This window comes from Plecotus auritus, assembly GCF_963455305.1.
Source record: "Plecotus auritus genome assembly, chromosome: 5".
Lineage (NCBI taxonomy): Eukaryota > Metazoa > Chordata > Mammalia > Chiroptera > Vespertilionidae > Plecotus > Plecotus auritus.
In genome coordinates this window covers 140099799-140114533 of record NC_137776.1, presented here as the reverse complement: position 1 = coordinate 140114533, position 14735 = coordinate 140099799, and the positions used below count along the sequence as shown (strand labels likewise).

Below are 14735 nucleotides of genomic sequence, written 5' to 3'. Positions count from 1 at the left end.
CAGGATTCATCTTAGGGAGAAGAACACAACCAATCAACTCTCTGCACACAGCACTCACAACAAGCAGAGGCGGGAAGTACCTGGAGGCCATGACAAAAGAGTGGAACAGTGGGAAGGAAAAAGGCTTGGGCCCCAGAGACCTGTGCTCTGGTTTACATCCCATTAGCATGTCCCGGGACCTTGGAGAGGTCACATAATGCATAGCTCTGCATTTGTCCTTCCTTAAGTCTGTACGATAATGGGTCCTCTGAACTTTACAGACGGATGGCTCTGTTTGTGTCCTTAAATGTGAGTGGTAAGCAATTTGAGGGGAGGGGCTTGTGGCTAGAGACAACTGTTCACCCCTCTCCTGGGTCTATAATACTCTCTCGGCAGGAAGAAAGGGGCACAGAACTGCGGTCCGATCCACGGCTCGGCCTCTGAGGCCTGGGACGTTGGAGTCACCCTTTAGGAAGCCTTTGCCGGCTGTCCCTCTACGTGCAAATGAGCAGGGACTTTTCCTCTGACCACCTACCCTTCTCACAACGTTCCCAATGTCTCCAGGGTGAGCCCACCATGGAAACAGCCACCAGCAAAGCAGGAGGCGGAACAGCATGGCAATGTCGGTGAAGGCATCTTTGGTGGTAAAGTAGAAATACATTGGAATGCAGCAGGGCTTTCAATCCTTATGCATAATCAGAGCTTTAGCTTTGCTACCAACTGTGCAGGAAATCATGAAAAGAATTAATATTCATGAGTCTAACCAATTTCCACATCAAATTGTTCTTAACTTTGAGATAACACTTTATTTGCCTCTGCCTTTCTCAGTGCTCAATGCATACCTCCTTTAAAAGAACAGAGTTCCTACTAGGAAAGAAAAGCCAAGGATCAAAAATTCAGAATTTAAAGCCACTATTTGCCTGGGAAGCGCGTACCCACAACAGTTCCTCTTCGTGCCTGTGAATGCACACTCTGACTCAGAACTGCACAGTGAAACCTGGATACGTGCTCCCAATCAGCAGATGCTTTAAACATGGCACTGTTTTCCACTGCTTCCTAGTCCATTTTTGAAGTACACTTAGAAAGAAAAAGAATGGATCGCCACTGGAGTTTTCGAAGTTACAAAGAATAACCCTTTTAAAAAAGGAACAACTCTAAGGACAGCACTTTCTCGCTGCAGGATGCCGTTTTGGAGTGGAGACATCCAGACATTAATCAACACCTTTCAAAGTCAAGGATTCGAAAAAGACGGGTGGAATGACAACCGCTAGTTGAAGTAGTTACAGCTGATTGAAGTGCAAATATATATAGCACAATGAGCAAAAGGAAAACAACCACTTGACCTTAACAGAGAAAAATGATTCATAAAGAAAGAAAGAGAACAACCCCGATGTGAATGATAACATCGATATTCATCTTTCCTTTGCAGGCTCTGGAATTAGATGTTAAACCCTAGCAGGCTAGATGAGGTTTGGAATCCTTTGTAGTTGTTGCTTCAAGAGATACCATGAGGTCAAGGAGGATAGGATAGAAACAACATCTGATCGTTTCTCTCCAGTTTGCTGGTAAGGTTTCTTTGTGGAATAGTCCGGGTTGGACGCCGTAAGTGGGAGAAACAGGAATACTGATTCTCAGGAGTTGGGACGCCATTATTTGTCTTGAGGGTTCTTAGCACCTTTGTGTCTTTCCTGCACCTTTTCCATACTACTTCCCTAAGGCAGCGGGTAAGATATGAGGCTTGTCTGTGGCTTCTCCTCTCCTTCAAGGCTAACAGCTGAAATACCCACAGGCAGGCAACTGCAGAGATGAGTGAAGCAGAGGGTAGTGAGCTGGAGGGTTACGCTCTCCCCTCAGTGGAGCAATACCAGGAGCAAAGCAAATGTAGCCAGGTGGTGCCAAAGCTCGTGGTTTGTCTGTCTGTCTGTCTGTCTGTCTCTCTCTCTCTCTCTCTCTCTCTCTCTCTCAAAATATTTTTATTGATTCCAGAAAGGGAGAGGGAGATAGAAACATCAATGATGAGAATCATTAATTGGCTGCCTCCTGTACGCCCCCTCCTGGGGATCGAGCTCACAACCCGGGCATGTGCCCTGACTGGGAATCGAACCATGACCTCCTGGTTTCTTAGGTCGACACTCAATCACTGAGCCATGTCAGCTGGGCCAAAGCTAGTGGTTTTTCAAAAGAATCTGGGTATTTTCGTGAAACTGCTTAATTCTCAAATGTTAGCTTATTTAAAAACATTCTGGGTTCACCAAAATGCTTTTCTCTGGCTTGCATTGTTAGCAGGGTACCCATTGATAGTGGCGAAGGCTGCAGGGTTGCTGGTGGGCCAGCTGGGTGGTGTGCTCAGGGCTGATTCCTGATGTCCAGCTGGCGTGCACGTCCCCAGCCTTTCCACAGAGTTTGTCAGCACTCAGTTCCCTCCATCAAATCCCCTTCTGAGTAAGATAGAATTGTTTCTTGTTCTTGTCACTGAAGCCAACCTAGGCTGACAGTTGTGAAACTGCAACTTGGAGATACAATACCAAAGAAGACATGTTTCAAACAATTCATTTCAACAACAAAACAAAAGAGAGAAAACATAGAGAACATTTATGCTTTTCATATTCAAACTAGTGGCCCGGTGCATGAAATTCGTGCACATTAAAAGGGGATTAATTAGAGGAAATAATTTAATATTGCTATTTGCCCTTTCTCTATAATAGAAGTGTCAGAGATGAAAGAAAATTAGTAAAATGTATATGAAAACCTTCCTCCTGTCAGTGTCTGGGGTGCACCACAGGACCCAGAGTCAAGAACCCACCCACCCACATGCACCTCAAAATTGTGTGAAACCCAGACCCGGCTGCCCCCCCCCCCCCGCATCCCCCCGTCATTGGGCTAGATCCAGACCTGGCTAGTCCCACCCTTGTCAAGCCCCGCCGGGCAGGGAACGTAGCCTCAGGACCCCTGGCAGAGCGCCAGGATGGGGGACGAGGCCTGAGGTCCCCCAGCCCAGACCGGGGTGGGGGGGCATACCTTGAAGTCCCCCGTCAAGCCCCACCAGGTGTGGGACATGGCCTGAGATCCCCTGTCAAGCCCCGCTGGGTGGGGGGCATGGCCTTAGGTCCCCCATCAAGCCTCGCCAGGCGGGGGGCGGGGGGCGCAGCCTCAGGTCCCCCGGCCCAGCACCAGGAGGGGGGCACAGCCTCAGGTCCCCCGTCAAGCCCCATCAGCAGGGGGGTGCAGCCTCAGGTACCCCATGGGCAGGAGGCGTGGCCTGAGTTCCCCTGACCCAGCACCGGGGGTGCACCTTGAGGTCCCCTGTCAAGCCCTGCCAGTCAGGGGGACGCAGCCTCAGGTCCCCTGGCTTGGTGCTGGGGTGGGAAGTGCGGCCTGAGGTCCCCCGGCCTGGTGCTGGGGTGGGGGGCATGGCCTGAAGTCCCCTGTCAAGCCCCACCTGGTGGGGGGTGCGGCCTGAGGTTCCCCCGGCCTGGCGCTGGGGTGCGGGGAGCAGCCTGAGGTCCCCTAGCCCAGCACCAGGACGGGAAGTGCACCTTGAGGTCCCCTGTCAAGCCCCACGGGGGCAGGGGAGGGCATAGCCTCAGGTCTCTGCTGATTGCTTGTTAAGACTCCTTATGGGAACTTGGCCTCAGCTGTGGGTGCAGCCATCTTTGTGACGGAGTGATGGTTAATTAGCATATTCCCTCTTTATTAGATAGGATAAATGATAACCGGTGTCAGCATAAATAAAAGGACCAAGAATTACACCACGACCCAGAGCATGCAGAGGACCAAGAGTTACACCATGACCCAGGGCATGCACTGGGGGCTCCCACACTGGCCGGGAGGGTTGGGGGTCAGCAGGAGGCAGTGCCGCACCCTGGGAGAACCTTGTAATTCCCAAGAGTTGAATACCTAGACCCGTGGTCGGCAAACTGCGGCTTGCGAGCCACATGCGGCTCTTTGGCCCCTTGAGTGTGGCTCTTCCACAAAATACCACGGCCTGGGCGAGTCTATTTTGAAGAAGTGGCGTTAGAAGAAGTTTAAGTTTAAAAGATTTGGCTCTCAAAAGAAATTTCAATCGTTGTACTGTTGATATTTGGCTCTGTTGACTAATGAGTTTGCCGACCACTGACCTAGACCAACACTGGATACCTAACTACATACAACCACTGACACCAAAACAAACAATCAAAACCCTTTAATTTTTGTGCTGAAAGTTCTGAAATAATTTAATAGCATACCCAATTATATGACCCTGGTAATGAGAACAGAAGCAAACCATAAGTCACCACCATGGCCTCATATAAGAATTGTTTTGACCTTGCAAAGAACTTCCTGTGACTTTTCAACCATCTTTCAAGTCTATTTACATGAGAGCAAAAGAACGATGTGCAGCTGGACCATGCAGATAAAAACACATATCTGTTGCTTGACTAATTTACATAACAAATTTGAACAGTCAAAGTACACACTCACATAGATATACGTCACCTTAAATTTTTCTAATCCAAGGAAGCTAACCAAATCACTTTTGTAGTTCAGGTGAGCCGAATAATTTATGATGGAGCCTTATTTGTTGGCCTTCCCAAAGAGCTTTCCAAACTGCAGCCCAGCTGAGATTTGTGGCTCACCTGGCGATTTGTTCCACTTCTCTAAACCTAGCCTGGCTGCCTCACCTGCTGTCACCTAACCTGTATCCAGCCGAGAGAGAAAGAAACAGCAACAAAAAGTATTTCTACAGAAGCTCCAAGTCTTCACTTGCCAAAGGACTGAGCTAGAATCTATAAATATGCATATATTAAAAATGAATCTACCATAGCGAATGAATCAAGCTGCTAGCCTGAAGGTGGAAAATGACATACAGTGTAAGAAGGACTTTTCCTGCACAAATTTGATCTTGATTCTCGAGAGCTAGATTTCAACAAGAACTTGTTCAATATTTAACAGATAATTATTGAGAGTATGTACATGGTAGTCCCTGTCCTCAAATGAAAGCTAATTATAAAACTGTGTATGTAAAAGCAGAAAAAGTAAAACAGCTAACCCCACAGACAATGTTGTGACCTCTTTGTGAAGATATTTTCTATTCCTAGAAACAATGTTTGGGAACATTCTGTTTAAAAAGGAAAAATGTCTAATGAATTAATTTCCTATCTAACCCACCTCAATGCTCAAATTTACATTAAGTGTTTGAGAGTCACTATATTAGTTTCCCGTTACTGCTGTAACAAATTATCATAAACGCAGAGGCATAAAACAATAAAAATTTATTATCTTACAACGTTGGTAATCAGACGTCCTATGTTCCTTTGTGGAGGCTCTAAGGCAGAATCAGTTGTCTTGCCTTTTTTTGGCTTCTAAATTCTGCCTGCATTCCTTAGCTCATGGCCTCTTCCTCCACTTCCAAAGCCAGCAATTGTCTCATCTTCAAAGCTTTCTCTCTCTCTGACCTCTGCTCTGGCATTACGTCTCCTTCTCTGACGCTCATCTTCCTGTCTTCCTCTTTTAAGGCCCCAGTGATTACAACTGACCTATCTGAATAATTCAGGTTACTCTTCCCACCTCAGGATCTTTAACTTAATCAAATTGGCAAAGTACTTTTGCTATATAAGGTAATATAGTCATGGGTTCTGGGGATTAGGGTGTGAACAATTTTGGGGGGCATTATTCTGTCTACTATAGTCACTAATGTCACTCATATGAAAAGAGAGTATTCAGATATCTTTGCAGCTAGCTCTGCAATATTAACCAAGATTGCTTGCTTAAAAAAGCCATTCATAAGAAATTACAAAAAAAAAAAAAGAAAAAAAAAGAAGAGAAAATAACCAAATGAGACTACATCAAACTAAAAGGTGTTTGCATAGTGAAAGAAGCCATCAACAAAATGAAAAGAAAACCTACTGAATGGGAGAAGATATTCCTCACTGATGCATCCTATAAGGGATTAATATCCCAAACAGATTAAGCAACTCATATAACTTAACAGCAAAAAACCCTCCAAATAATCAAATTAAAAAATGGGCAGATGACCTGAATAGACATTTCTCCAAAGAGGACATACAGGTGGTCAACAGACATATGAAAAGATTCTCAGCATCACTAATCATCATGAAAGAAATGCAAATTAAAACCACATTGAGATATTACCTCGCACTCGTCAGAATGGCTATCATCAATAAATCAAAAAATAGCAAGTGCTAGTAAGGATGTGAAGAAATGAGAACCCTTCTGCACTATTGGCGAGATTGTAAATTGATGTAGCTACTATAGACAACATTATGGAAGCTCTTAAAAAAAACAACTAAAAATAGAACTACCATTTGACCCAGCAATTCCACTGCTGGGTAGTTATCTGAAGAAATCCAGAACACTAATTCGAAAAGACATATGCACCCCTATGTTCACTGCAGCATTGTTTACAATAGCTAAGATAGGGAAGTAACCTTGCATCCATCAATAGATGAATGGATCAAGAAGATGTGGTATGTATATATGTATGTATACTGGAAAATTACTCAGCCATAAAAAAATAATTATCTTGCCATTTGTGATAACATGGATGAATCTAGAGGGTATTGTGCTAAGTGAAATAAGTCAGACAGAGAAAGACAAATACCATATGATTTCACTTACATATGGGGGATAAGTAAAAAAGGTGAAGGGATTAAAAAGTACAAATTGGCAATTATAAAAATAGACATGGGGATGTAAAGTACAGCACAGGGAATATAGCAATAATATTGTAATAACTATCTATGGTGCCAGATGGGTACTAGACTTACCAGGGTAATCACTTTGCAAGGTATATAAATATCTAATCACTATGTTGTACGCCAGAAACTAATGTAATATTGCACATTAACTGTAATTTAAAAACTATTAAAATAAAAATGATGAAAGATTTGTCTTCTTCCACGGAACCAAACATAATGATTAACATAAGAAAAATCAGAGGAGTTTTTCCCTAAGGTGCATTTCTTGCCACAGTAAAAATCAAGCAACAATGTTCTCTCTCTCTCTTTCTTACTTACAGAACAGGTGACAGGCACATCCTGGTTGTGAGGGACGGCATGTTCTCATTCAGAGATATTGATCTAGTTGTGACGTTGATGTGGTAACAGCCAGTGTGGCAATTTGATCGCGCCAAGTATTACCTGTTTGAATACAGCGTCGTCCTGTCGTGTGGATATTGTTCGTTGACATATAAGGAAGAGGATGAAATGGTGGTCGTCAAAGAAGCAGCTTCAAACAGGGATGGTGTGCTAGGCACCAGGTCGGGCCTGTGCCGGGATCCCAGCGCTGGGTAACAAAAGCAACACATACATCATGAATCTCAGTAAGAAATGCAGCTTTCGTGTCTCTAACCCTTGAAACGAGTCAAAATCATTCATTTTACATATTAGGCTGCAAATTAAGTTATGAATTAACTGAGCTCCTCGGAACTGCAGCAGAAATGTAAAATAGTTTCTTGCAAACAGGTTAAACAGGAAGGAAATTGCATTAATTTACCAAGTGGCTTATGGAAATGACATTATGAATGCTCTTTTAAAAACCTAATAAAGTGATTTACTGTTTCAAAAGATGACATACAAAGCTCCTAGGGGCTTCAGGAGATAATTCAACAGAGATTAAAAGGATGACTGGCAAACGTATAAACACAAAAGCAAACCTGATTTCCCTCCCCAGGCTATGCATGTATCTGTGATTCTCAATTTAGATCTAAGAACTGAGACCCAGTAAGAGCCAGGAAACATGCTGTACACGCTACAGCCAGCTAATTATACTTGAACCACGTTGGAGCCCACACATCTTTGAACACTATCCCCGACTCTTCTTGACATCACATTTTAACAGCAAGGCTGCCTTTTTAAAAATGAGAAAATTCTTATTTCTTTTTTAATATGTAAGTGTCTATGAAAATACTTATCCAAGAGACCTCCCTCAGCAAGGAAAGCGGAATACTCAAGACTGAGGAGTGACCCATGCCTACTCTCAAGATTCGATGTGGACTTTTGAATCTGCATCATTTTCTTTTTGTTTTTAAAATTTATCTTTATTGTTGAAAGTATTACAGATGGCCCCCCTTAGTTCCCCCATTAACCCCTCCCTGCTCCTCCCCCTCCCTCCAGGCCTTCAGGGCACTATAGTCTGTGTCCATGGGTTATGCGAACATGCATATAAGTTCTTTGGTTGATCTCTTCCCACCCATCCCCGCCTCCCTGCTTCCCTCTGAGATTCATCAGTCTGTTCCATGCTTCTATGTCTCTACATCTATTTTGTTCGACAGCTTATTTTGTTCATTAGATCCCACATATAAGTGAGATAATTTTAAATCATCTTATCCTAAACTTTACACAACTGTACATCCATTATTGGCCAGCCTGTCAGAGACAGTCCTTTAAGTAAAGGATGGTCACCCAGAACAGAGCTCCTCTAAAAGGAGACCCGGGAGTGCCCAGAGAGCGAATATAATAGGCGGAACAGTCCTATTCTTAAAGTTCTGCAGTTGGGCTCACGTGTTTTTTTCTTTCTTTTATTTATTTATTTATTTATTTATTTATTTATTTTTACCTAGGTAGGTATTTCATTTTTTAACTTTTATTGAGATAGAATTGACATATAACATTGTACTAGCTTTAGGTGTACAACATAATGATTTGATATATGTGCATACCACAAAATGAGTAACACAAGAAGTGTAGTTATCACCCGTAGCTACAACCCATGACCCACAGTTACAACATTTTTCTTCTTGTGATGAGAACTTTTATACTCTCTTAGCAACCTTCACATATGCAATAGAGGGTTGTTAACTGGTGTAACCAGGCTTCACTGTGGGTTCTTTTTAATCACCCTCCCAAACTAAACTAAAACAGACAATAATAAAAACAATATAACTGGAAGGTGTTTCTGGCATTCCGTTATAGGCACAATAGACTCAAAATTATGTATTTTCAGGAAGTGTGTGTGAATGGAAACTGATCCTAATAGGCACTACCACGTGAGTGTGATGTTTGGGATTTGGGATTTGAATGGGGTATAGATGGATTGGTAAACTAAGGAGAATTCTCATGACCCTACTTTTATTAACTTGGGACTGGGAATTCCTAACCATGCCAATGTTTAATTGTACACTCAAGTTGCTCAATTTAGGGCTAAATCTAACAAGTTAGGTATATGTGACATACAAAGAGAAAATTATAAAACTGATCCAATTCATTAAAGAGGACCTAAATAAATTGATAACTTGTTACACTGTGATTGTATGTATAAGTATGTGATTATATGTATTTAATGTGTATCTGTGTTTGGAAAAAATATATATCCACACAAAAATATATATAGAACAAGGTCTAGTAGTAAAAACACCAAAATGTTCAGATGTGTTACCTTTAGGTAGTGGAATTATAGATTTTGTTTTTGAATATTTTACTGTCTTTTAATTTATTTATACCATATATCATATGTTAAATTGTTTGTGTTTTAAACATTTTATGTTAACTGTATCATACTGTAAATACCCTTTAAGATTATATAATGGGCTTTGTTTTTTAGAGCATGTATGCTGTAAGCTTCCTGCTGTGAGTTTACATGTATAAATAAAATCACAAGAATGTTTTCTTTCTTCTGCTTTAAAGTTACATATCTTTACCTTCTTCATCAAGGCTGCTGAAACTTTGCCCTTCTGTCAGCAAATCCCGCTTCTCATCTTTCCATTCTTGGCTAATTGAGGACACAATCTCCTGTGAGGTCGCCTTCAGGGCGGCGATGGAATTGCACCGTTTTTTAGAAGGTGAGGCCTTCAAAGCTAGGCAAAGGAAAAAGGAGACAAATGAAGATACTTATTTTAAAGCCACATTAATATTTTGTTAATATTTTGTTTATTATTAACATTTTAGTAATTATTTGAGTAGCATGCAAGAAACTTTGGTTTATATACATGAAGAAAGGGAAATGAAATTGTGTTTTGGCAATTTTATTTGTTCAAAATGACTGAACCTAAATCAGAATATCCTGGAATAAATTCGAGTTGAAAGTCTCCCCAGATTTTGAAATAAAAGTCTTATTTGAGACGAAATTTAAATGTTTTGTTGCTAACTAGTTATTTTTCCTCCTCCAAGCAATGTTTTTTTTTTTTTTTTTTTTTTTTTTTACTGCTGGGAGGAGGCTGGGTGGGTGGGTAAACGCAGATGGTAAGCTAAGGAGAATTCTCATGACCCTACTTTTATTAACTTGGGACTGGGAATTCCTAGCCATGCCAATATTAATCTTATACTCATGTTGCCCAATTTAGCCAAGTTACTTCCGGTTGCTTTTTTCTTGCAGCAACTTTCCACTGAAATTCCCTGCCCTTTGGGTCTTTTCTAGGTCATGGTTATGTCAGATGTATAATTCACTCCCGATGTTTGTGTAACAGTATTCTACAATTTCAGGAGTGTCTTGGGAACATGAACCAAGGCAAATGTACTTCCCCATCAACCATGCTCACAAAGGCTGTGACTTTATTTCTGCTACATCAGGTGGCGCTGCTTCAGCTGCAGCTGGACCATCCCCATTTATAGTCACTCTTTTTTTAAAAAAGGGTGCTTTTATTGATTTTAAATAGAGAGGAAGGGAGAACGGGAAGAGAAAGAAACATCGATCTCCTCCTACTGGGGATCAAGCCTGCAACCCAGGCATGTACCCTGACCAGGAATCGAACCGGCAACCTTTTGGTGCATGGTTTAACCCTCAACCACTGAGCCACCCTGGCCAGGGTTACATTCACTCTTTGCTGCAATAATTCTTCGTGTCTTTCCATGTTATAGAATTTCCTTGGAGGGTAGGGGAGAGGGAAGTTGAGGCTTATTTATGTTTTGCTGTCCCCTGAACTTGTTTTTGGCAGTGTCTCTCCTCCTTGAGGTTTGCATATAGGGGTAACTTGACAGCAGATGCATTACAGTAATGGTGTTTGGCCTTGGGAATTTCAGAGAGTAGATTACACTGCTTAGCGGGGGCCTTCCTATAGGCAGCTTGCTAGAACTTAATTGGAGGAGGACTTTGGGACACACAGATGCGGGAAGCATAGAGGGCAATCTCTCCACTGAAAGAGAAGGGACAGTTTATGTGTCCCATGAGGAGTCTTATCACCATTACAGCATAATCACCATCATAAATAACTTTTGTAGAGGGCTTTAGAGTTTGGAAGCCAACATTCACATTCTCAAATTATCCACATGGTCGTCTGAGTGAGACGGGCCCTTTGATAGGTCCAGAAACTGAGAACAGAAACATGCCCTACTTAAGGTCACCAAGCTAGAAATCATGAAACCCCAGGTGTCTTTCATTTTTTTCTTAAGTTATCTAATTGGGGGTTCATTTCCTAGCTCTCTTTGCATTCTATTTTCTAGTTAAAGTGAAGGGGGGGGGGAGATAAAACTAGAGTTTGTTTTTCATTGAGGGGAGGAAATTTTCAAAACGGATCAAAATTGATTTTCATGGTAAATAAGTGGCCCAAATAGATCACATTTTCCTTACCCTTGTCATCCTCTCAAACAGTGGTCACATTTGCTTTATAGGTCTGAAGTAATATCCCATCCACTGGCTTTTGCTTTAATACTGTGTCTACTAATTTATAAAAAAATGTTTAATAAAACCATAGGCAGATGGTTTGGGTTAGCTGGTTACTTTCTTTTGTGCCACAGAAACTCCTGGATTTGTCTTTGGCTAAAACACTATCTGGGGATAGGTATCCCATGTCCATTTCTAGCCCTACATCCTGCCACTCAGCAGCCTCTACACCTACTGCTTTCCAGCTCACCTACCTGCCATTCCCTGAACCTGCCCCTGGGCCTTTGTATATGCCGTTCCTTCTCCTCGAGATGCCCCTTCTTGCCTCTTTTCCTAATGAACATTGGCCTATATTTTCAGGACTTTGTTTAAAAATTCTTCTCTCTGGGAAGCTCTATGGGAAGAACTGGTTTTATTTTTCTCTGTGTACCTATAGTAGTGTATGCGAAAACACTATTCACCATTGCTTTGTTATATTATAAATCTGTAACATGGTCCAATCCCTGACTCAAAACAGACGTTCTATATTACTAATGCTTAGCATAGTACCAGGTATGTAATAGGTGCTCAAATGTTGGTTGAATGAATGTATTATTGTCCTAAAATCTTAGGACAGTTGATTTCTAACAAATTAATATACTATTTAGTCCTTTCAGGAAACTAAGTTTTAGTACAGTTAGACATATTAACTAAATAGAGAATTTCAGTGAGGTTTCAACATTATGGGGACTAAAATTTCCAGAAGAATTTATAGGAATTTGCAGACATTATTACACTGGCAGCATGACTAAATTCTGGTTGAGATTAATGGATTTAAGAAGGTTAAACAGGCACTGGGTAGCTCAATTGGTTAAAGCAGTGGTCGGCAAACTCATTAGTCAACAGAGCCAAATATCAACAGTACAATGACTGAAATTTCTTTTGAGAGCCAAATTTTTTAAACTTAAACTTCTTCTAACGCCACTTCTTCAAAATAGACTCGCCCAGGCCGTGGTGTTTTGTGGAAGAGCCACACTCAAGGGGCCAAAGAGCGCATGTGGCTCACGAGCCACAGTTTGACGACCATGGGGTTAGAGCATCTTCTCAATTGCCAAGGTTGCGGGTTCTATCTCGGGTCAGGACTTATAAGAATCAACCAATGAATGCTTAAATAAGTGGAACAACAAATTGATGTTTCTGCCCTAGCCGGTTTGGCTCAGTGGATAGAGTGTCGGACTGTGGACTGAAGAGTCCCGGATTCGATTCTGGTCCAGGGCACATGCCCAGGTTGCAGACTCAGTCCCCAGTAGGGGTGTGCAGGAGGCAGCCACTCAATGACTCTCTCTCATCATTGATGTTTCTATCTCTCTCTCACTCTCAATTTCTCTCTGAAATCAATAAAAATATTTTCAAAAAATTGATGTTTCTCCCTCTTTCTTTACCTCCCTACCTCCCTTCCTCTCTCTCTATCTCTCTCTCGCAAATCAATTTTTTTTTTTTAAAAAAAAAAGAAGGTTAAGCAAACTGATTTGAAAAAAAGAAACTTGAAAACCAGGTACTGTTTTCAGGTGTTAGGACAGCAGAGTTTTCACCTACAAAGTATGCCTTTAGGCATTAAAGGCTTTAAATTAATCACAGTTGATAAAACATCTTGAAGTTGTACTTTCACTTGTCAGTCTTACTAATTAAATTATTACTGCTTGAAATGCTGGAAGTAGATAAAAAGTCCATTCATTTATCTGATTATTAATCAAATAATGATTGAGTGCCTACAGTGTGTCAGGAAATGTGCCAGGTGCTGGGAATATATATGTATATATGAGAGCACCAGACACAGTCACACTTTTAAGAAATTTATAGTCTAGTGGGAAAACAGAAAAACAGCTTTATAGCTGAGTATGGTAAGCTCCACGGCAGAAGCACCATCTAAACTGAGACCTGAAGGAAGACCAGGGGAAGGATGGAGAGAGAGCCGCAGACAAAGGGACGAGCATGTGAAGAGACGTGGGAGTCAGCCTGGCACATCTGGGGAACTGACAGGAGCTCAGAGCTGCAGGAGCCTAGAGGATAGGGTACAGCATGGGATGAGGTGACAGAGGTCACGGGGGAGGGAAAGAAAGGTCATGTCACAAAGGGACTCAGAAGCCAAATTAAGGATTTTATGTACCAGCGAATACATGGACATTAAAAAAAAACTCAACACCTCTTCAAACCATGGAAGGGTTTAACAGGCACTAGTAATTAGCAAGAGAACATTTATATTTTAATTGATCCCTCTGGTTGCAGTGTTGAGGAGACTAGATTAAATGAGGACAAGACTGGAGGCAAGAGACCAATATGGGGGCCATAACTGTATGCAAAAACCCTTCAAAAACCAAAACCACACAGCCAAAAAAAAAAAAAAAAAAAGTGGGTGAGTTAGAGACATTGTGAAAGAAAGAAGGGGATGAACTCTCAATGTTTCAGGGAGAGACTAGGTATTGGTGAGTGACTGCGTGTGGGAGTAAACATAAGAATGACTGTAAAGAACGATTAAGAAAATAATTCCATTATAACAACATTAAAAATACTTAAGAATAAATTACACAACCTGCAAGACTTGTACTCTGAAAACTATGAAACATTGTTGAAAGAAATCAATAGTCTTTAATAGAAAGAAAGACATCCATCTTCAAGGAGCCTTAATATTGTTAAGGTGGCAGTACACCTCAATCAATGTACAGATTCAACACAAAATCCTTATCAAAATACCAGCTGCCCTTTTTTTTTTGCAGATATTGACAAGCTGTTTCTAAAATTCATACAGAAATCCAAGGGACCCAGAATAGCCAAAACAGTTTTGAGGAAGAATTCAAGCTTTTGAAGGACTCAGACTTCTGATTTCAAAACTTACAACATTGAAGTAATCAAGACAGTATGGTATTGGTATAACGATATATAGACATAGAGATCAACGAGACTTGAGAATCCAAAAATAAGTGCTCACATTTATGGACAACTGATTTTAAATAAGGTAACAAAGATAATTTCAGTGGGGGAAATGTAATAGGTGCTTTTCAACAAATGGTGCTGGTACAACTGAATGATCACATGCAAAAGAATGAAGTTGAACCTATCTCATACTACATACTAAAGATTAAATCAACATTTGTAAGTCATATATCTGATAACAGAAACTTGCTACATATAAAGAACTCTTACAATCAACAATAAAAAGCCAAATAACTAAAAATGGGCAAAGA

At 41.3% G+C, this 14735-nt stretch overlaps 1 protein-coding gene across 3 annotated transcripts in view; it reads right to left on the bottom strand.

The window, feature by feature from the left end:
• The window catches only part of PIP5K1B (phosphatidylinositol-4-phosphate 5-kinase type 1 beta), a 307693-nt gene that overhangs the window by 81800 nt on the left and 211158 nt on the right, over nucleotides 1–14735 (bottom strand). For all 3 annotated transcript variants that reach the window (XM_080668561.1, XM_080668563.1, XM_080668562.1), the window contains exons 12-13: nucleotides 9617–9772; nucleotides 7119–7263 (exon numbers count right to left, since the gene is read on the bottom strand). In XM_080668561.1, coding sequence (XP_080524687.1) covers nucleotides 7119–7263; nucleotides 9617–9772 — 301 coding nt within the window. The remainder of the gene's footprint in view (nucleotides 1–7118; nucleotides 7264–9616; nucleotides 9773–14735) is intronic.